Source organism: Bison bison, unplaced genomic scaffold (genome assembly GCF_000754665.1).
Source record: "Bison bison bison isolate TAMUID 2011002044 unplaced genomic scaffold, Bison_UMD1.0 scf7180017864519, whole genome shotgun sequence".
NCBI classification, from domain to species: Eukaryota; Metazoa; Chordata; class Mammalia; order Artiodactyla; family Bovidae; genus Bison; species Bison bison.
In genome coordinates, this window is record NW_011495072.1 from 6000703 (window position 1) to 6023546 (window position 22844).

Genomic DNA, 22844 nt, shown 5'->3' on the forward strand with positions numbered 1-22844 from the left:
GAGTTAAACTTTTTTTTTTTTTAGCCCAACCAGTTTTCATCTTTTTCTTCACAATTTGACCCATTCATACTTAAAACACATTAACAAGGGAAGAGTAATGAAAAAGTTAACAAGAAGTATCAAAAACCTCAACTAGTCTCACAGTAAAGAGAAAAAAAATTCCTATTTTGTCTGTAGTGAAGAAAACCTGAGTCTCAAGGACACCTTTAAAAAGCCTTAGGAATCCTCTGTAAACATCAGAAAGTAGAAAAGGAGTTTCAGAGTTTTAATAATGAGCAGTAGAAGCTGATTTGAGGTTCAGAGTCTATGCTTTCATCTTTTGTCAAGAATTCTGCACAACAGCTTTTATATTTAGGTGCTATGTTTTGTTTTTTTTTTTCACTCATGTGAGTTTAATTTCTTAAGATTTTTAAAAATCTTTTTCTTTGTATCAGACCCTCATCAAAGTTTACTTGCTAGCAGAGCTGGTTTTTCTACAAACTTGAAGAAATATTTTAAATTGATAGAAGTCCTGATTAGCAGTTGCTCTGCCTACAATAAATTGTGTATGTGTGTGTCGTGTATGTATCGGTTTGGTCAGGGACATTGACAGAGCTGGGCCAAGACTTCTTCCTGCCTGTTAATCAAGGCCACACAGACAGAGCTCAAGGAAGGATGACCCCTGCCTCAGGAAGTATTGAATCAGTTGCTATTTTTAACCAGTATACAGTAGAACTTGAGACCAGATCCTTTATTCAGTTACTAGGAAAAGTTCTCTGCCAAACTTTGCATTTGAGGAAACAGTTAATGGGCCTAAATGAGTGAAGCCTCTGCATGAAAGGAAGAGATGTGACAGTGGCTGTAAGTATTTTTGCTGATACGGGTCAAGGATGTGGTGGCAGAGATGTGGAAAGTTCAGTTAGTGATGAAATAAGTAATTACATTTCAAAGTAACTGTAGTTGACGGCACCTTGGATTGTCTTTAGCTCTGCATATATGGAATTCTTTCCTGGTGGTAAAGAAACTGCCTGCCAATGCAGGAGATGTGGGTTTGAATCCTGGGTCAGAAAGATCCCCTGGAGAAGGAAATGGCAATCCACTCCAGTCTTCTTGCCTGGGAAATCCTATGGACAGAGGAGCCTGGCAGACTACAGTCTATGGGGTGGCAGAATTGGACACGACTTAGTAACTAAAAAACAAAACAATATGAAATTCTGGGCTGCTAATAGCAAGGTTGAAATAAGGGTATATGATGAGCTAATATTATCTCTCAACATAGGACTAGAAAAGGAAATCAGCTGTTGGTGTGTTTCCAAACTAATTGACTCTTCCTCTGAAATTATACATAAACTTTTGGTATTTGAGATGTATTTCTGATAGTAGTCTGTTGCTCCTGTTTCGTTAAGTGAAAGTTTCATAAATAGTTGATTTATGGGGACTTTCCTGGTGGTCTTGTGGTTGAAAATTCAATCCCTTGCAATACAGGGGATGTGAGTTCAATCCCTGGTCAGGGAACTAAGGTCCCACATACCACAGGGCAGCTAAGCCCTCACGATCCAATATGCAGCCAAATATCAATAAATAAATATTAAAGTTTCTTTTAAAAAAGAATTGATTTATTACAAAATAATGTTTTATAGTACTATTATAATCTCTTATAAAACCTCATTCTACTTAATATTAGGAACTATGCAGAACATGAAAGCAGATAGTTTGAGAAATGCCATAAATAATATTTTCTCTATAATATTATGCCACTATCTTAGGAATGCCTTAATGAAGTTGAATTACTTAATGGATGACAGGTACATCTTTACATATGAAATATAAGTGAGTTATTTAGGGATAGGTGGGCAGTGTTTTAGTGGAATTTAAATTAGGAAATTATAAAACTGTGTTAACATATTCATCTCATTTTAATAGGATTATTCAAGATAGAGTTGTAGCCATTTTCAACAAGGATCGATGATAAGAATTTTTCTTTTTAAAAAAAGATTTTCAAGTTAAAGATGAAAGGAAAATACTGGAATTTTTCGGATTCTAACTCGTGAGATAATGAATATAGTTTTTCACAGTGACTTCTGATGGAACCTTAGTAAAATTCATTGTTTGTCATGCACCCAACTGGGAACATGGATGTTGGCTTTTCTCGTTCTGCTGTTCATACACTGTCAAGAAGCCACTGCAAAAACATCAAGCAAAAAATTTCCCAGTGGGAAGGAAGAACTAATGGTATATCTAACCCAGATAAGTGGCATGCAAAGGACTTTGGAGTGAGATATAATAACTGTAATCAAGAGAGTCTTCTTAAGAAAACGCCTATTGCTGAGGGAAAGAGCAAAAAGCTGGATGTAACCAACACTCAAAATGTTGATCAAGGTATTAATGAAGACGCCAAAAGCCACAATCAAAGTGAGGATGAAAGTGAAAAACGTGAATATGATGATACACACTTATTTAAAAATGAATCAGAACCCAACTGGGTATGTTCTCGGGTCAAACAAATTGAAAACTGGAAACAAGTTTTAGATCCAGAGACTTCATTACCTCCGGGAAATTTCTATACCTCACAGATATTGTGGAAGAAAATAGAAGCACTTTCCCCAGATAAAGTCTTAAATTTGGCTTTGGAGCATTGTGGCTCTTCAGAAAAAGAACTGAATTTCAGAGTTCTGGATAGTTCATACGGAGTAACGAAGAGCTTAGAAAACATTTACTCTGAGCCTGAGGGACAAGAATGTGGACCTTCTATAAATCCTTTGCCAAAACCTCGTAGGACATTCAGATATTTATCTGAATCTGGCCCTATGCCATATAAAGAAAGAAACTGTGACAGAAAATACTGTGAAAATAATTCTTGTGCAGAATCTTCTTTGGCCTCTTCTCAGGAACCTGAACCAAAGAAATATGGTGGAAAAATCAGAGGGAGATCTAAAAGGTATGTTTTTATTTGAAAGGTAATGATTTTCAGTATTCTCCTTATAGAACCATTGAGCTTTTTCCTTTTCAAACCAATTTCCATTTCCATGCATGGGTTACACCTCTGATTTGATATATAGATGTTGATTGACCCAAGGGGAAAATACCTACAAGAGTATCAGGAGTACAGGTAATATCTACTGACACAATCATAGAAAAACTTTTATTTTTTAATTAAAAATTTTTATTGAAATATAATTGACATGTAACATTATATGAGTTTCAGGTGTACAACATAGCAATTTGATATGTTTATGTATTGTGAAATAATCACCACAATAAAGCTAGTTAATAACACAATAGTGTATATTTGAAAGTTGTAAGAGATGTTAAGAGTTCTCATCACAAGGAAAAAAATGTGATTACATGTGCTGAGATAGTTTAATGATCATATCAAGTAATATTCATAAAATATATGTACCTGGAAGAGAGTGGATCTACATGTTAGCCACATTATTTTTTAAAAACTTTTTATTTTGTATTGGAGTGTAGCCGATTAACAATGTTATGTTAGTTTCAGGTGGACAGCAAAGGGACTAAATAATACATATACATGTATCCCTTCTCCCCCAAACTCCCCTCCCAGCCAGGCTGCTCATTACATTGAGCAGAGTTCTCTGTGAGGTCCTTGTTGGTTATCCATTTTAATTATAGCAGTGTATACATGTTGACCCCAAACTCCCTGACTATCCATTCCCCTCATCCTCTCCCTGGCAACCATAAGTTCATTCTAAGTCTGTGAGTCTATTTCTGAAAAACTTCCATTTTCTATGTTTAAAAATATATAGGGAAGCTAGTGCATTCTTCTATTTCATTTAGGGCATGCTGGCTCTAGGCTCACTTTTTATTCGAGAGTAAATTTAATAAAGTACCCAAAGAAGAACATGAATGTAATTGGCTGTGTGCGTGGTAAGTTGTTGCTTCAGTCATGTCTGACTCTTTGCAACCCCATGGACTGTAGCCAGCCAGGCTCCTCTGTCCATGGGATTCTTGAAGCAAGAATACTGGAGTGGGTTGCCATGCCTTCCTCCAAGGGATATTCCAGACCCAGGGATTGAACCCAGGTCTCTTGTCTCCTGCATCAGTAGATGGGTTCTTTACCAGTGGCACCACCTGGGAAGCCCTTCAGTTTTCTCATGGTTCATATAAGGCTCCAGCCTAATTTATTACTTTTAGGTATATGATAAAAACATCTTTGTAATTATTCACACAAGTCCTTTACTTATTAATTTCTGTCATGCCATAGTTTTAAAAGATACAACCTTAAATTATATCTCCTTTCTTAAGGAAATCCTTTGAGTTTGAGGACATTCAGCACTTTCGAAATCGGAACTCACAGAAGATTCATGAAGAACTTGGAAGAAATTCTGGCTCAGCACTTTATTACACACAGTCTGAGGACAATATCTATGAGGATATCATATGTAGGTGTTCACAAACTCTGCAATTCAATTTAATGAGTATGTAGTTGGGGCAGCCCTTAAATAGAATGTGATATTTTGTTTTACAATCAAGCATGTCTTGCTCTAGATTTTCCTTTTTAATACTGAAACCTTTGTTATATAAATTCCTTTATTCTCTAACATCTAGTTTAGTGGACTCTTCAGTTCAGAAGTAGACTTTTGTTGGTTAGATGCCTGAGTGGTTTGTAAGTGTAAAGTACCACTGATTTTAAGACCTATATCCCTAAAGCAGTGTAGAGTAGAGAGCTGAACCAGTCAGTTTTTTCTTTTCCTTTTACATGTAGTCACTTTGTCCTCATGTAATTATGTTCCTCTAAACTTCTTCATTTTCCTTTTTTTTTTTTTTTCAAGATCCTACCAAAGAAAATCCATATGAAGACATTCCAGTGCAGCCTTTGCCCCTGTGGAGATCCCCTTCAGCATGGAAGCTCCCACCCCCTAAAAGTGCTTTCAGAACACCCAAGGTATAACCAGAGAATTAATATTAAAAAAATTAGAATCTTATTTATGATCCCTACAAAAAACGGTTAAAGTGGTTTAATTAGGGCCAAAACTGAGAGGCACTGAAATATGGGTTTGTTGTTCTTTGTTTTGAGGGGGCAGCACAAAGCTAAATTTGGTTTTGGGGAGGGGTTTTGTTTGCTTTTTAGCACTTCAGAAAACTTGAATGTAAACACCTCTGGACAAGCCATAAACCTTTCAGTTCACTCTAGTTACCACAGCTCCGTAGTAGGTTTGCATCACCTATGGCCTAAATTACCTGTCTGGTCCCTGAAAGCACTCACCACCCCCAAAAGCAAAGACTGCCTTGAGCTAATGAGGACTCTGAGCTGTTGTTCTCTGTAAATTCAATTACATTGTTGTAGAAGAACTTTGGATTAGAATCCTGAGAAATCTCTTTACAGTGAAAAAGAAAGTATGGTATCCTCACTTGGAGGTGGTGGTAGTTGTGGTTTAGTCACTAAGTCGTGTTCGACTCTTGTGACCCCATGGACTGTAGCCTGCCAGGCTCCTCTGTCCATGGGATTCTCCAGGCAAGAATACTGGAGTGTGTTGCCATTTCCTTCCCCAGGGATCTTCCCCACCCAGGAACTGAACCCGGGTCTCCTACATTGTAGGCAGAATCCTCATTTGAGATGATTTTAAAGGAAAGATAAAGATTTGGGAGAGAATAGCTTTGACTTTGAGAACATAGGCATTACCTAGATGATCTTACCCTTACCAATACCTCTTCTTTTTTAGCTTCCTCCCAAACCTCATTTCCTTCACCGGAAGACTATGGAACTGAAGAACTCACAAGCTTATATAAGGTCAAAGCTCACAAAGGATACTACATTGCCAGTCACGTTAACAGAATGGAAGCTTTTCCGAGCTGGAGAAGTTGCAAACAGGAAAAGGAAAAATCTTCCAAGGGTAAGAACTCCAGTATTTTCATTCTTTGACTCTTATTTCAGCATTTCCACAAATGAGAATAAATAAACTTTAGACTGAAATGAATAGCAGGATAAAACCTGACCTACTGGAATTCTAATTCTTCTAAGATTTGGAAAGCAGCCTTAAGTTTTAAGTTTTTCTCATGCAAGAAAAATGCATGAATGGCTTTTGCCAAGGTTTTTGTGTGTATGTGTGTGAATTTGTGAAATTGATTTTAGGTGAGTGAGTGAGTGAACGTTATTCAGTCATGTCCTACTCTTTGTAACCCCATGGACTGTAGCCGCCAGGCTCCACTGTCAGTGGAATTCTCCAGGCAAGAAGACTGGAGTGGGTTGCCATTCCCTTCTCCAAGGGATCTGATCAACCCAGGGATCGAACTCTCCTTTCCTGCATTTCAGGCAGACTCTTTACCATATGAGCCCCCAGGGAAGCCCTTAGAGGGCTTCATTTTGGTTATCTTTGTTGTTGTTTAGTCGCTCAGTCATCTCTGACTCTGTGACCCCATGGACTATAGCATGCTGGGCTCCTCTGTCCTCCACTGTCTCCTGGAGTTTGCTCAGATTCATGTCCATTGAGTCAGTGATGCCATCTAACCATCTCATCCCCTGTGCCCCCTGCTCCTTTTGCTTTCAATCCTTCCCAGCTTTGGGGTCTTTTCCAGTGAGGCAGCTCTTCACATCAGGTGGCCAATGTGTTGGAGCTTCAGCTTCAGCATCAGTCCTTCCAAAGAATATTCAGGACTGATTTCCTTTAGGATTGACTGGTTGGATCTCCTTGCTGTCCAAGGGACTCTGAAGAGTCTTCTCCAGCACCACAGTTTGAAAGCATCAATTCTTTGTCGCTCAGCTTCTTTATGGTCCAACACTCACATCCATACATGACTACTGAAACAGCCACAGCTTTGACTATATGGATCTCTGTGAGCAAAGTGGTGTTTCTGCTTTTTAATACACTGTCTAGGTTTGTCATAGCTTATCCTCTGAGGAGCAAGCGCCTTTGAATTTCGTGGCTGCAGTCACCTTCTGCAATGATTTTGAGGCCCAAGAAAATAAAATCTGTCACTGCTTCCACTTTTCCCTCTTCTGTTTGCTATGAAGTGATGGAACGGATGCCATGTTCTTAGTTTTTTAAATGTTGAGTTTTAAACCAGCTTTTTCACTCTGTTCTTTCACCCTCATCATGAGGCTTTTTAGTTCCTCTTCACTTTTTGCCATTAGAGTGGTATCATCTGCATATCTGGGGTTGTTGATATTTCTCCCGGCAAACTTGATTCCAGCTTGTTATTCATTCAGCCCAGTATTTCACATGATGTACTCTGCGTGTAGGCTTCCCTAGCAACTCAGCTGGTAAAGAATCCACTTGGAATGCAGTGACCCCAGTTCGATTCCTGGGTTGGGCAAATCCCCTGGAGAAGGGATAGGCTACCCACTCCAGTATTCTTGGGCTTCCTTGGTGGCTCAAATGGTAAAAGAATCCATCTGCAATGCAGGAGACCTGGGTTCAATCCCTGGGTTGGGAAGATCCCCTGAAGGAGGGCATAGAAACCCACTCCAGTATTCTTGCCTGGAGAATCCCCATAGACAGAGGAGCCTGGTGGGCTACAGTCCATAGGGTCGCAAAGAGTCGGACACAACTGAGCAACCAAGCACAGCACACAGCACTCTGCATATAAGTTAAATAAGCAGGGTGACAGTTTACAGCCTTGTTGTACTTTCCCAATTTTGAACCAGTTGTTCCATATGAGGTTCTAACTGTTGCTTCTTGACCTGCATACAGGTTTCTCAGGAGACAGATAAGGTGGTCTGGTATTTCCATCTCTTGAAGAATTTTCCACAGTTTGTTGTGATCCACACAGTCAAAGGCTTTCGTGTAGTCAATGAAGCAGAAGTATACATTTTTCTAGAACTCCCTTGCTTTCTCCATGATCCAATGAATGTTGACTATTTGATTTCTGGTTCATTCCTCTGCTTCTTTGAAACCCAGCTTGTATATCTAGAAGTTCTCAGGTCATGTACTGCTGAAGCCTACCTTCAAGGATTTTGGGCATAACCTTGCTAGCTTGTGAAATGAATACAATTGTATGGTAGTTTGAACATTCTTCGGCACTGCCTTTCTTTGGGATTGGAATGAAAACTGACCTTTTCCAGTTACCTTGCTACTGCTGCTGCTAAGTCACTTCGGTCATGTCCGACTCTGTGCGACTCCATAGACGGCAGCCCACCAGGCTCCCCCATCCCTGGGATTCTTCAGAGAAGAGTACTGGAGTGCCATTGCCTTCTCCGTTCCAGTTACCTTAGTTCTCATTAAAATCAGCTGCCCATGTGAAGGAAGCACTAGAATCTCATGTAAAAGAGCCTTCTATTAGGCTGGCTTCAGTGATTCTCAGTCATTTGTGTAATAGCCAAAGTTAACTCAGCTTTGTGCCTGAGTTTATAAATTTTCAGTAATGACAAAGTATATGCCAAAAATTTCCATTCAGAGGAAGGAAAAAAGAAATTTTACTCTTAGAAATATAAATTTTTGCCAATTATACTGAAAAAATGACTTCTCTCTCAAAGGAGAAAAGGAAGTAAGTGTGTAAATCATCTTGATGAGAGCCATTGAACCAAAATGAAGAAAGTTGGGTTATTTGTAATACATAATATTTTTAAGAGACATGATAATATTTAAAAACTCTTTATGTTACTCTGTTCTTCTGTAATTCAGAATGTTTTCAGAATTACTATCTTGGATTGCAAGGAGATCCAACCAGTCCATTCTAAAGGAGATCAGTCCTGGGTGTTCTTTGGAAGGAATGATGCTAAAGCTGAAATTCGAGTACTTTGGCCACCTCATGAGAAGAGTTGACTCATTGGAAAAGACTCTGATGCTGGGAGGGATTGGGGGCAGGAGGAGAAGGGGACGACAGAGGATGAGATGGCTGGATGGCATCACTGACTCGATGGACGTGAGTCTGAGTGAACTCTGGGAGTTGGTAATGGACAGGGAGGCCTCGAGTGCTGCAATTCATGGGGTCGCAAAGAGTCGGACACGACTGAGCAAATGAACTGATGCTGAAATGAAGAAATGAAATCTTTTAAATAGTATTTATTCTCTTAACCCCATCTCAGTTGTATGTATTCATTTAGCCCATGATTTTTGTATCTGATTTTAACTTTAAACAAAAGTGATAGCTGTTTCTTGGTTTAGTAACTGCTGATTGGTTCCTTGGGAAATACTCTTTCCACAGTTACTTTAATTCTTCTGATCCATTTCCTGCCCTTCCCTCTTTAACATGTGAAGTGTTAAAGACACAGAGTTTTTTAAAAAATATTAAACTGATCTCTCTGGGAAAAAAAAATTTCAGGTGTTTATTCTCCTGTGTATGGTGAGGACTACTTAAAAATCAGAGGTTTAAAGAATTGCCAGAAAAAATAAATAAATAAATAATGAATTGCCAGGATATACATAATATATAGGGCTTCCCAGGTGGCTCAGTGATAAAGAATCTACCTGCCAATGCAGGAGACGTGGGTTTGATCCCTGGGTCGGGATGATCCCCTGGAGGAGCAAATGGCAACCCACTCCAGTATTCTTGCCTGGAGAATCCTGTGGACAGAGGAGCCTGATGGGCTACAGTCCATGGGATCACAAAAAGTCAACAGGGCTTAATGACTAAGCAACAACAACAATGTATATATAATGTGTAACTGAATCACTTTATTATTCACTAGGAACTAACACAATATGAAGTCGACTGAGCAACTTCACTTTCACTTTTCACTTTCATGCACTGGAGAAGGAAATGGCAACCCACTCCAGTGTTCTTGCCTGGAGAATCCCAGGGACGGGGGAGCCTGATGGGCTGCCGTCTATGGGGTTGCACAGAGTCGGACACGACTGAAGTAACTTAGCAACAGCAACACAATATTGTAAATCAGCTATGAAAGTGAAAGTCGCTCAGTCCTGTCTGACTCTTTGCGACCCCATGGGCTATACAGTCCACGGAATTCTCCAAGCCAGAATACTGGAGTGGGTATCCGTTCCCTTCTTCAGGGGATCTTCCCAACCCAGGGATTTAACCCAGGTCTCCTGCATTGCAGGCGGATTCTTTATCAGCTGAGCTACCAGGGAAGCCCACAACATTGTAAATCAGCTGTACTTCCAAAAAAAAAAAAAAGAATTGCCAGGCATTCTGCATAGTTCTCTTTGATAAATCATGCTGGCACAACAAAACAGATCCTGTGTTCACAGGAGCTAGAACACAGACACATAAGGGATTATATTAAGATATGGTTCTTGGAATAACATTAGCAAGTATTTAGAAATTGTGGATTGTGGAGTTCGATGAGCCCCGAGGAAATTTGCAGTGCTTTTGATTTCATCCCTCAGTGTTTATGTACTGTGGATCCCTTGAGCACTCAAAGCTTGCTCTCTTTCTGATTATAGGTGAGATGATTCAACTTTTCCTGTTCTAATATTTTCCCAAAGGTTTTTTTGAGAAGTAAGGAAGACAGAATGGTTTTGGGAATTCTTGATTGTCAGGCAGGAACAAACTGTTAGCATTTCTGTTTGTAAGCCTCTTTGGATTAAACCCCTGTAGGATATTCCATTTGCAATACAAATTTTGGTTTTGGACTATCTTTGGGAGCAACATTCCATGAGGAAAGCAGTTTTTGCTTATTTCCTCTTTGATGACTAGAGCTCTCCCTGGAAGGGAAACTGGTTTCATAGTTTGAAAATAACTGATCTAGTCCATATGCTTCTTCCCCACCCTTCCTTTCTTTCTCTGCTGTGGAAATCTGTGTAGGATTGTTTGCTAGAGTAGATTTCCTAATGTTTTATGTTGTTTGTCTCTAGTGTGTACATAGCAATATGGTTTCCATCATTCTTAGGAAAAATATTCTATAGTATTTTCTATAGCTAGAAGGTAATTATAGGCTCCTCTTTCTAGCTCACAATCAAAATTTTAATTTTATTACTTTAGCTCATATTTCTGGAATAGATAGTTCCCTTTCCTTTATAACATTTCCTTTATAACATTTTGAGTATACTTCTCAAATGTACATGAATATTTTTACTATTTTTGGTCCTTGTGTACCCCAAATACATGTTTACTCTCAAACATCTTTCCTATAACCCCTAACAATAACTTTATATGTCTGGATCCTCATATTTGTTTATAATGGGTTAAGAATATGGGTGACTTTTCATTTGAATTACAGCTAGAAATATCATTAAAGAAAAATCTTTAAAAGAATAAACTCATCCAAAAATGTGGGAATAATCTGTGTATTTAAAACACATGTTTCTCACATGTTATTTTTCTTGCAGTGGACTGACTCACTGCTTATGGATTGCCAGGATTGCTAGAGAGACAAGGACAAAGGAAAAAAGAGCATTTTTCTCAAGCAACTTTGTTGGTTATCATCTTACATTAATATAATGCTCCTAACAGTTGTTAATTCTGGGCACTAAATATGTTAAATCAAGATTAATAGTTAAGAAATAACTTGGAATTTTAAGAAAAAAGAAAAATATCCGTAGAAAACCTAATCAGTTTCTCCTTTTAAAAGTAGCTGTTGATCTTTCCTCCTTTTTAAGCCCAGTCCAGTCTGTATCTCTCTCTTGCTCTCTTTTAAATATACTTCCCAGAAGCAAAGCAAGAATTGTAATGAATAATGCATGTTAAATGGAACATGGTTTTTGTATTTAGGCCTATTTGAGAATCTCCTACTTTTATGACATGTTTCTAAATAAATTGTGATATTAGTGTTCCTGGTAGTAAAAAGAGTATTTCTTTTGACTAAAACTTTCTAAGTGTGATTATCCTCTTTTTGCAAAAGTTCATGGGAGCAAAAATAACTGCTCCTCACCCTGCCTTCCAAATGAATAAATGTCTCACTTCTTACTCTGGGCATGCAAAAACTTGAGCCCATTGGTGAGGCTTGGTCAATACAGAGAGTGCGGTAGCCAGATTTCCTGCATGTTGTGACATGGAATGACAAGCAATCTCTCTAGGAGCCTGTGCTGAATTCCTCTAGAAAGGAAATATCCTTTCCCACTTATCTTACCCATATTAAATGGATTTTGTATTAGAATAACATGTCATCTTACTAAAGATAATTTTAGATTCAAAATTGAAAAATGTAAAGGCTTTATTTTTAAAATGGATCTTTCTCTGAATGAGAATCACTAATAAGTTAATATTATCAAGCCACAAAACTTGTTGGTGTTTGTTTTAACTTGTACTTTTCTGGTCTTTTTTTCAGTTTGTATTAAAAATAGATGATATATTTGAGTCTAAGAGAGGGAAGAAAAAGGTAAAGTTACACCCTTACACTGGAAAAGATGCACCTCCCTCTAAAGGTAAGAATTGTTACAGCTGTTCATAGCTATTGCATATGTTAGGCAGATCATTATATAATTTAATGGTTGATGTGAATTATAATTTTTGGTTTACTTTCCTGTCTCTCCCACTTAAACATAAAACTTCTTTAGCCTAAATTTAGGATTATTTCTTGTTCTTCCTCAAATCCCTTTTATTTAGTTCTGGTTGTTGATGTTCACTCACTAAGTCATGTCTGACTCGGCCAAGTAATAGCTACTGGATGAATAAGTAAATAAATTTAAAAATAGTTATAAACCAATGAGAATGATTTTTCATAGACAGATTTCATCCTTATTTTGTAGTCCTTTGATTTATAGTCTTTTGTCAGTGTAGACTCATTCAGTGGAGAAATGAAAATATTAAGTATATATATACTGAAGGTATGTGGTATTCAACCTACAGTCATCCAATAAGTTCAGTAGTTTTGTCCTTCAGATGCCTAGATAAAACTTAGATTGTCTTGACTGAGAACCTTTCAGCACTCATGATGAACTATTAGACTTTTCTTTACAACAAACTTGCTTGTCTGGCACAGAATGTGTAGAAGTTAGCAATTTTTATATATGAGATTCATAAGTGAGAAACAACAGCCAAATCATACCAGAGAAGAATGTTTCATATTTTTGCAAAGACTTCCAAAGACGGAAATTTCTTAATTTCCATTAAAAATCTATTCCTCATTCTACGATTGAACTACGTGAAAATAAACTTCTGCATTCAACAATTCAAAGCTCTTTCTTCTTTGTGATGATTAAAATCATCCTGTCACCATTTAAAATGTGAATTTTCATATTTTCAGAAGCAATTATTAAAACATTTTAGTCTTTATAGAAGAAATACTTCTGATTATTGTTAATAATAATAGCTACTAAATTGAATGAAGTAATAGTTTCTTTATGTACTTTATCTAGTGTATAACATATGACCACACTGGGAGGTGAGGGACTATCCTAATTTTACAGAGTAAGAAGCTGAGTGAGAAGAGGAAGCATCGATTTGAATCAAGGAACATGACACCACAAAGTCTTATTCTTCTTTATCACCAACAATTACTCAGTTTTTCTCATAAGTCTTGATTTTTGGCAGTTTGACTATCTCCTCTCTAGATGTTTTCATACATCCAGTAAAGATGTAGTCAAATGCTTTTTATTTGTATAATTCAAAAAGAGATACAGAAGATGAAAAGTAATGCCAGATATTCTGCTGGATCCTTTCAGATACATTATGATTGTCTTTTCTAAATAACTGTATGTAGCAAATATTATTATTTTATAGATTAGGAAATAAATTAAAATTGCAAATTATATGAAATATCAAGACACTGGAACCAGGACAAATTCTTAGAAAAGATTATCAATTTTCCCAGATTAACAGCAGCCCCAGATTAACTGCTATTAATCTGGGAAAATTGATAATCTTTTCTAAGATAAGTTGATAAGTATAATATCAACTTATTATATAATATCAAATATATTTATATCAAATATAATATATTTATATCAAATATAATATATGTCAAATATAATAAATATAATATCAACTTATTGTATAATATCAAATATAATATAATAAGATAATCTTTTCTAAGATAAGTCGATAAATATATTCACCAGATATGCTACTCTAGGTACATTATCACTGATCTGTTATTTTATTTGTATGCTTTATAGATTAGAAAGATTTTAGTAAATTTGACTTTAAGAAAAGTTTTTGAAGAGTCAAATCCTTTTTTTCACTGTATTTATTGAAAAGAACAAAAAATCAACAGCATAAACTGCCAACTTGTAACATATACACACGAAAGGAGGAGTCCCTACAAGTTTATTTTCTTTTGCATGGCTCAAAGGAAATGTGCATTTACCCAGTCTCTGGCCAGCTTCTTCAGTGGACAGGAGAAATTTCTCTCATGCTTGAGGACTCCTGGCTCAGTAGTCACAGTTCTCAGGTTTTTGTTTTCCTCCGTAAGCTTTTGTCTGTGTATCAACAATGCCTCATAGAACCAGATAATTTTATTTACCTACTCTGCCAATACATGCTAGGTTTTAGTGAATCTATTCCAACCTAAACATTTCCTAACTCTCAGTTCTCAAGTATCACAAAATGATTTACTGCCCTTCTTCAAAAGTACAGTTTTGTGTGTTGAAGTCACTTATCAAAAAGGGACAACATAGTACTTTTTGATCCTTACGGATTTTCAATATTAGCTTATAAACCCCTTAACCTTCATTCCATGTCTTGGAATGCAGGTCATCAAAACCCAGAGGTGGATATGTTAAAGCCATATAAATGATCTTTTGTAAGGTCTTTGCCAGATAAATTACCTTTCCTCCCTTCCCATTTTCTCCTTCCTTTCTTTTCTTTTTTCCCAGACACCTCACAGGCTCCCAAGAGGTGCCTGGTGCCAAGGATATAGATAGGGTTCAATAGCTCACAGTGTTTATTCTTACTTATTGATCAATAGGATAGAGCCCCAGTATACTTTGTGCCATTGTAGTTAGTTTGAAGTTATAAAATCTAGATAGTACACAATATTTAGATAGCTACCTTTTCTGTAACATTTCTTGTGTACTTTTCACGCGTGTCTTATGGAGAGACAGCATTTTTTTATCTTCTCTTCTTCCTTATTACAAAACTAAAATGAACACAGCAAGACATTACAGTAATATAGAATAAGATAAAATGGAAAGCCAATGTTTCCAGAACTTCCTGCTACTACTCCCAGAAAATTTTATGTACATGCAAATGTTTTTTTCCCCAAATAGCTTTATACTGTGTCTTGCTTTTTTTTAAAAAAAAGTATAATTAATATACTTTGGAGCTCTTTCAGTATCAAGACACAGAGATCCACATATCTGTACTGCATTTTTTTGTATAAATGTAAAAGAATGTATTTAGCTGTTTCTAACGTTTTATTTAATCTGTGGATAATTAAGGTTTATAAAGAGATATAGGTTTTTTTCTCTTCAAACAATGCTGTGATGTACACTTTTTACTTATATATAATTTTGTGTATTGGTTAGAATATATCTATAGAATGAGTTCTTAGCAGTGGACTTAATCAAAGCACACATACTTTAAAGAACACATAAATTAATATTTTTATAACTGCTAACCGAATTGTCTCATAAATAGATTGTAACAGCTTACATTTCTATGAACAACTTTTGAAAATGATATTTTCCTCATTATCTTAGTTAATACTGTGTTTTATTAGAGATTTTTATTTTTTACCAGTGTCATGGTTGAAAAGTACATCTTACTTATTGTCTTAGTTTACATTTCTTTAATTATGAATTTGGACAGTTATGTTTATCAAGATTTATCAGTCTTTTTCTATAAATTGCCTATTCCTACCCTTTATTCATCTTTTGTTGTGCTGTTTTTCCATATTCATTTATGACAGCTATTTGAATATTAAGAAGACAGCCTGGTGTCTACAATGTATACTACAAATATTTTCTCAGGTTATTCGCCTTTTGAATTTACTAATGATTTTTTGTTAGATTAGAAATTTTACATTTTTATACAGACTTACATACATTTTTCATTTACGACTCCTAGTCCTCGTTTTTCCTGATACTTAAAACTTTTTCCCTTTCTTTACATTTTAAAATTTTGCTTTAACTTTTTAGATTTAATTTAGAAATTTTTCATTCACTTGTTTACAATGTTTTATCTTTTGGTTGCTTTGTTGTTGTTGTTTTATAAATTGACAATACATCTAGTATTGTACAGAATATTCCCTTCTGAAAGCAAAGCCCCTTAGCCCCAAAATACTTAAAATCCAATTGTGGAAAATAAGAGCAGTTCAAAGCCATCTGAGTACTGTAAGAATTCAGAGTAAAGTTCAGTTCAGTTTGGCCTTCGAGGTGGCTTAGAAGCATCTTAAAAGAGGTAGAATGTTACTTCATAAACTCATTTGGTAATCTTTCTTAACTTCACATTTTCATGTTAATCTAAACTCATAGTTTGTTCCACGTTGAGACTTCTGATTAGCCAGGTTGATGCTTCTACCTGTGATACCTTATTTAGGAATCAAAAGACAAATATGTCTACATTCTATGAATGTAGAAATACAATCTACTCTAACCAAGACTTCCTGCAGCTAGTTTGGACTGCTGTTAAAGTCTAGATTTAGGGGTGAGGGGAATTAAGGAGGGAAGTGGGTGTGGGAAGAAGGTGGAATGGAGTAGTTTCTTCTCTGAGCCTTGATACAGCTAAGTGGTTTGGAGAAAGTTTCAGCCTCCTTATTATTCCTTGCTCTTAAATCCCCAGGTCTATGGAACTTTTCCATTATTCTCTTCCTCGTGTTCCTCCTGCTGTTGTTGGACAATACAAATGGAAATTCTTTCTTTTCAGGTGAACCCGGTGGGTACGAAAGTGATGCCGAGTATCTACCAAAGAGTGAGTGAGTCAGTGGGGCTGCTCCCTTTCGCGTGATGATCCTGGTTATAGGTGGAGTCGCACCTACCTTTGTGATGAAGCATATTTTCTACACCAAGTTTCACTTTGTCGGTGATTTCTTCATTATAAGATCCTGTTGAGATTTAGGGAACTAAACAATACACTGTCAGATGTTGTGACAGCATTAAAAATCTCCCATAATTGAGAATGGATACATGTATATGGCTGAGTCCCTTTGCTGTTAACTATCATAACATTAATCAGCTATCCCCCAATACAAAATAAAAAGTTTAAAAAAATCTCCCATGGTGGTGTGAGGCAAACCTATATAGTTCTTAAGATGGAATGTTCTGAGGGGAGCGGCAGAGCTGCGTGTTCAGACACATATGCAGCCATTTCCCAGCAACCAAAACACAGCATGTGAGTCATCCTCTGAGACAAAAATATCTGATTTTTTCATAGTCACTCAAGTGTAATTCATTAAGTGTCTTAGCTGCCTCTGACATTGAGATAGGCAACACTGATCTGTTTCTTATTCACAGGCATTTATATTCTAAATTACTGTGCCATTTACTTTCTGTTAGAGTATAAACTACGCCATGCATTTTTGGTGGTACTTGTTCGAGTACTCAAAGGCTCTGTATCCTGCATCTAATGGATTTTCACAGCAAATTATTTCGTTTCTGTTTAACTGAGGCATGGAAAAAGTAGGAGACGTGAATTGTCAAAGCCAAGAACAGGGCAGTTCTAAGTCTGATACTCTGACTTTATGATTAATAATCATGTGCTCCTACCAGTAGCCTCAGTTGCTTCAGGTGTTTGATTCAGTAGCCTGATTTAAGGTGAAACCTAAGTCATCATCAAGTTCAACTTGGATGTGTAAAGATGACTAACTTCGTGCTGTCGCTACTGAGAATCAGGCCCTAAAATTTTCTTGATATGAGCTAAGCCCTTTGGAGTAAGAAGTCTTGCCTAGAGCACTTTTTTAAGTGTTCTTAATATTTTGATCCACATCATAACTTCTTTGGGGCAGAATGCATCACATCTCGAAAGAAAAGCAAAACAATTAGAGGGTGAGTCTTTCAGTCATTGGCTTAGAATGACAAATAAGCAAATCTCTGGGATGCTTAGATTATTTCTTCTACAAGTACTGCGTCCCCCCTAGTGGAGACTATCCCAAATTATCCAGAATTTAGAGTGATGAAAATAAAGGATAAATGTTATCCACTTTTGAGTGGGATTGCTCACACTGTATAAATAGTATGCTTCTATAAATTGTTTCTTTTGAGAAACAATCTGCTGATGAGTATCTTTTCCTCTTGTGTTTAGCACCATTTATTGATATAAGTATATGTCCATCATTCATAATACATGCCAAAGAGAGAAGGGAAAACAACAGTTTGTTTCATCTGAGGATAGTTTTGTTTTAATTTTATAAAAATTGTCTCTTTATATACTTACCTTCTATAGGACTCAATTATTTTATCAGATCTTTTCCCCCACCTATGATTTCATGGTCTCAGCAGTGGCATCTGTGGTCTGGCCAGTGCTTTTACTGGTGTCATGCCATGAAAGATGGGATAACACAGAGTGTGTGTTGGGACATGCCTAGGTATCAGTTGGGACACAGAACATCAGTCCCACTGCAGAGCCCCCAGGTACCTGTGAGAATCTGCACTTGTCCTCCACGTGTGTCATAGCCCTAACAAGCACGTCTGGGTGCAGACGTTCATTAGTCAACATTCATTAACAATGACTGAATGCAGGTTAGCCCCGCATGGGTCGTGACCTCTGGGTGCTAGAGGGAAGATAGGGCTACAAAGGAAGACAGTGCTCCATGATCTCATCGCAGGTCGCCACAAGCGCGTAGCACAACTGCAGCAGTCTTCCAAGAGGAATCCGCACTACCAGACTTTAGAGCGGGATCTGATTGAATTACAGGAGCAGCAGCTCTTTGAACTTTTTGTGGTGGTGTCTCTACAGAAGAAGCCATCAGAAGCAAGCTACGTTCCCCAGGTCATACAACAATTCCCTAGCAAGGTAGGTGCACAGAGACCATGAGGCATCTAGGAATGGATGGCATTCCTGTGTCTCTGTGTATTTATCCCTCTCCTCTTGTTTACTGTTGTCTCCATCAGCTTTTACTAACTCTATACTTCTTGTAGGACATGGATCTGATGATATCTTGTGTCAGGCGTGAGCTGCAACCAAGGGGGAATAAAACTCATTATTCAAGTTGGGTTTTTATTTTTTGCTCTACTACTTACTAAGTGACCTTTAGCAAGTTACAAAGCCTCAATTTTCTCCTCCTTAATGAGAGTGAGTGAGTGAGTGAAAGTTGCTCAGTCATGTGTGACTCTGACCCCACGGATTGTAGCCCACCAGGCTCCTTTGTCCATGGAATTCTCCAGGCAAGAATACTGAAGTGGGTTGCCTTGCCCTCCTCCAGGGGATCTTCCCGACCCAGGGATTGAACTCAGGTCTCCTGCATTGCAGGCAGATTCTTTACCCTCTAAGCTACCAGGGAAGCCCCGTTTTTAATGAGGGAAATTATAAATGTGGCAGAGTAAGGTAGCAGTTCAGAGCACGGACTGTGAGCCAACTGTCTGCAATTGCCACTTATTAACTCTGTGACTTAGAGCAGTTAAACTGGTCTGCGTCTTGTTTTCTTCATTGGTGAAGAAGGGGTAATCATAACAGTGTCCATCCCATGTGGTGAGGATTAAATGAGCTCATTATATAATAATTAATATAAGGCACTTAGAACAGTGTCTAGCATATAGTAGCACAATATAATGTTATCCCGTATTAGTGAGGACTTAATGAGATAATGTATATAACATGCTTAATGCAGTTTCTGGCACATAGTAAGCATGTGATAAATGGTTACTATTATTAATAGTATTATTTTCTTTACCTTTTCCGCAAAAACATTCATTCATTAATTGCATCAGTATTTCATAAATACCTACTATTTGCCAAGATTACATGTGGAGAACACAACTAAAATAGATATTCTTGGTCCCTGCCTTCACAGAGCTTACAAAGTAGACCCTAAATGTGGCTCTGAACTTTGTGACTGTAAAAATAAAGAACATGATCATTACATCAGGGCTTACAAAGTGATGGCCTCTGAGCTTATTAAGCCCACAGACATATTTTGGAGGGGTTGCTGTAATACAGTAATAAAATAATAATAAAGTTTTTGTTGTCAGTTTTTTGTTTAAAAGTCAAATTTCACATAGAAATCTGTATTTCGGCTTTGTCCTGAGAAACTGGAAAGACCGCCAGCACTCAGCCCACATTCCTAAGTGGCAGGAGCAGGACTGACTTCATGGGTATGTGACCACTGCAGTCACAAAAGGCCTCTGTCTCCTAGAAGGGCCCTGCTCCACAGGCAACTCTCAATTTATATTTGAATTTGTGTTTTGTAAGCGAGGAGTAAGGTCTGATGAGACAGTGGGGCGTGTGCCAGAGTCTTAAAGCCTGGCTTCATGCATGGTCTCACCTGCTTCCTCCCCAAAATGGGTTCTCTAGGTGTCCTCACTCCTACTTCTTGGTTCCCCAGGTCCTGTCAGGCTTCTGCCTTTCCAGCCTCACTCACTGGCTGCTGCCACCCTCTGCAGCATGCATGGGGAGGGTCAGGATCAGGCAAGCATTAACCCCGCAGTGTCTTAAGCAACGCATGGTCTTGCTTAATGCCTTAATGCAGTGTCTTAATGCCCTGCCCTGGGCATTGCTACTCCTATTCAGTGGGTGGTCTAGAGGTGCAAGCCTTTTCATCACCCCCAGTCCAAGTACTGAGCATGTGCCTGTGTGGAGGTTACAGCCCCTTGAGGCTTGCCCAGCTGCTGTGGGTTGGAGTGGCGGGCTCATGGTAAGGGAGTTACCCCGGCTCAACTTCCCTACCCTAGTCAGGACACAGGGTTTGAGTCCTGCGCCTGGCCCGAGGTGAAACCCCACAGCTGGTGGGTCAGTTGTGCACCAGATTGTGAGCCAGGGTCCCTGAGCACCTGTGAATGTCCACATTTATCCCCAAGATCCTCATGCCTGAGGAAGCATGCCTTTGAATACAAAAATCAAAAACCCTGTTTTGTTTTAGAAATTAAAAGGTAGGTCATTGACATTAGTTACATGAAGGCAATATGGTAACTAGACTTATCTGCTTATTTTTGTACTAATTTTTAAATGTCTTGATTTAACTAAATTTAGACTGTTCTCTAAAGTACAATACCAAACTTGCACAAAAGGGTCTTCCATGCTAGAATTTTACAGGAAGTCACAAACCCATAATTAGGTAACAAAGATTATATGCTAAGGGAAATGATTATATATGGGGTGGATTCTAAAAATATGGTTTTTTCTAAGTAACGGTCATCTGACTTTTCAAAACATCTTGGATTATTGATCAGAGTATCTTGAGCTGGCTAGGTTTTTGCTATCACTATATTATAACATAGATTTTCATTTATTTCATAGTTCATGATTCATAAAAATATTCTGACTAGTATGTGAATACTTGAATTAAGATTCTTTCTCTAGATAAGAAACTGTTTTCAATAATTTCTCTCATATCAGATTATAGGATCTCCTCAAGTACCCTCTCTCTATAAAAACAGAATTCTTTTTACTTAGAAACTGTTCCTTAGAAAATTTCAGTGATTAACAGTCTTGGCCCTCCTGTTTTATTAAACTGCACAAAAGCACTCTGAGATTGCTGCTGCTGCTGCTACTAGGTCGCTTCAGTCGTGTCCAACTCTGTGCGACCCCATAGACGGCAGCCCACCAGACTCTGTCATCCCTGGGGTTCTCCAGGCAAGAACACTGGAGTGGGTTGCCATTTCCTTCTCCAGTGCATGAAAGTGATAAGTAAAAGTGAAGTCTCTTAGTTGCATCTGACTCTTCGCGACCCATGGACTGCAGCCCACCAGGCTCCTCTGTCCATGGGATTTTCCAGGCAAGAGTACTGGAGTGGGTTGCTACCTCGACTTATTGGATACCTCTTTTCCTGAGAGCAGGCTGAGTTTTTTTGTTTCTGCACTCCACTTACATAGAATATTAGTCACTTCCAGTGTTATTTTTTTCAGGGTGATCATGGCTTTAAGCAATCCAGAGACACTGAAGAAAGGCTCAAAGTTATCCCTAAATTTTGTTTTCCTGATTCAAAGGACTGGGTGCCAACCTCAGAACTCAAGAGGTAAATAGACTACTTTATCTGATTTCTTTTGTTGAAACTGCAAAAGTAGAATCAGAATGTTCGAAAAACAGATAGAACCAGTAGTGAAGCTATGTGTACTCTGTGGCAGGGAAGGAAGGAACAGAATTAGGACATTTCCTATGTGGGGCTCCCAAAAGAAAAGCACAGTGTTAACGGGAAAACAAGTTTGAGAGTCTCTTCAATTTGCCAATTCTGCAGAAAAAGAAGTTCCACTTTACATACAATCAGAAATGCCACCAAGTGGACATAAAAGGAAAAAAACACTGAACTTAAGAACTCAAAAACAAAAATAAAACATGGCAGTGTCTGCATCTTGTATCTCCCTCAAATTGTTAGAAACAGCTATAGCCCAGATTGTATGTTCCCCTGTCAAACTTGTACAAAAAGGAGGCTGGAGTTTGGAAGGTGTAAGTATATTGGAAAGGAATTATAGGAAATTTCTTCCCAGTATCTAGAGGAAATTACTATTTTCAATTAATAAGACATCATCATCTCATATCCTGCTTGTAAATAGATGACTGCTTCTTCAAAACTGGAATTACTGGTCATGTATTTAGGCTGAAAAGCATGATTATGTGAGCCATATCACATGCTGATGACCTGCTGGAAGACAGCCTCAGCTGTTGCCTAACTGGCTGTGCCCTTCCACGCTGCGTTGCCTCCAGACTAAGCTGCTGCCTCTCACAACCAGTTTAGCCTGATCGCCACTGTCATCTCTGAGCCATCAATCCTGATGCTTTGTGCTGTCAGTTGCACTGCTGACCACATAGGCAGCTTCTTTCATATTGACCTGGCTGCTCCATGGTTGGCTTTTCCCTCTCCCCAAGAGTTATGTGTGTTCATTCTAAAATATATGGAAAATACAGAGAAGTAAATAAAAAGCAAAAATTAGAAATCACTGGCATTCTGGTTTACTCAGAGATAATCATTGTGTTTTGAGATGTTCCCTTCCAATCTTTATTCTTGTCCGTATATAGATGTATGTATATAATGTTGT

The 22844-nt window shown here is 37.9% G+C and overlaps 1 protein-coding gene across 3 annotated transcripts in view; it reads left to right on the forward strand.

The window, feature by feature from the left end:
* DENND2C (DENN/MADD domain containing 2C) overlaps window positions 1-22844 on the forward strand; it is a 94259-nt gene that overhangs the window by 50531 nt on the left and 20884 nt on the right. For 2 of the 3 annotated variants that reach the window (XM_010830762.1, XM_010830763.1), the window contains exons 2-9: window positions 1903-2917; window positions 4246-4382; window positions 4773-4885; window positions 5664-5834; window positions 12107-12203; window positions 16585-16629; window positions 18482-18669; window positions 21717-21826. In XM_010830762.1, coding sequence (XP_010829064.1) covers window positions 2094-2917; window positions 4246-4382; window positions 4773-4885; window positions 5664-5834; window positions 12107-12203; window positions 16585-16629; window positions 18482-18669; window positions 21717-21826 — 1685 coding nt within the window. In that variant the 5' untranslated portion in view covers window positions 1903-2093. Of the gene's footprint in view, window positions 1-1902; window positions 2918-4245; window positions 4383-4772; window positions 4886-5663; window positions 5835-12106; window positions 12204-16500; window positions 16630-18481; window positions 18670-21716; window positions 21827-22844 lie in introns of all 3 variants that reach the window. The other variant, XM_010830761.1, reaches the window with a different exon arrangement.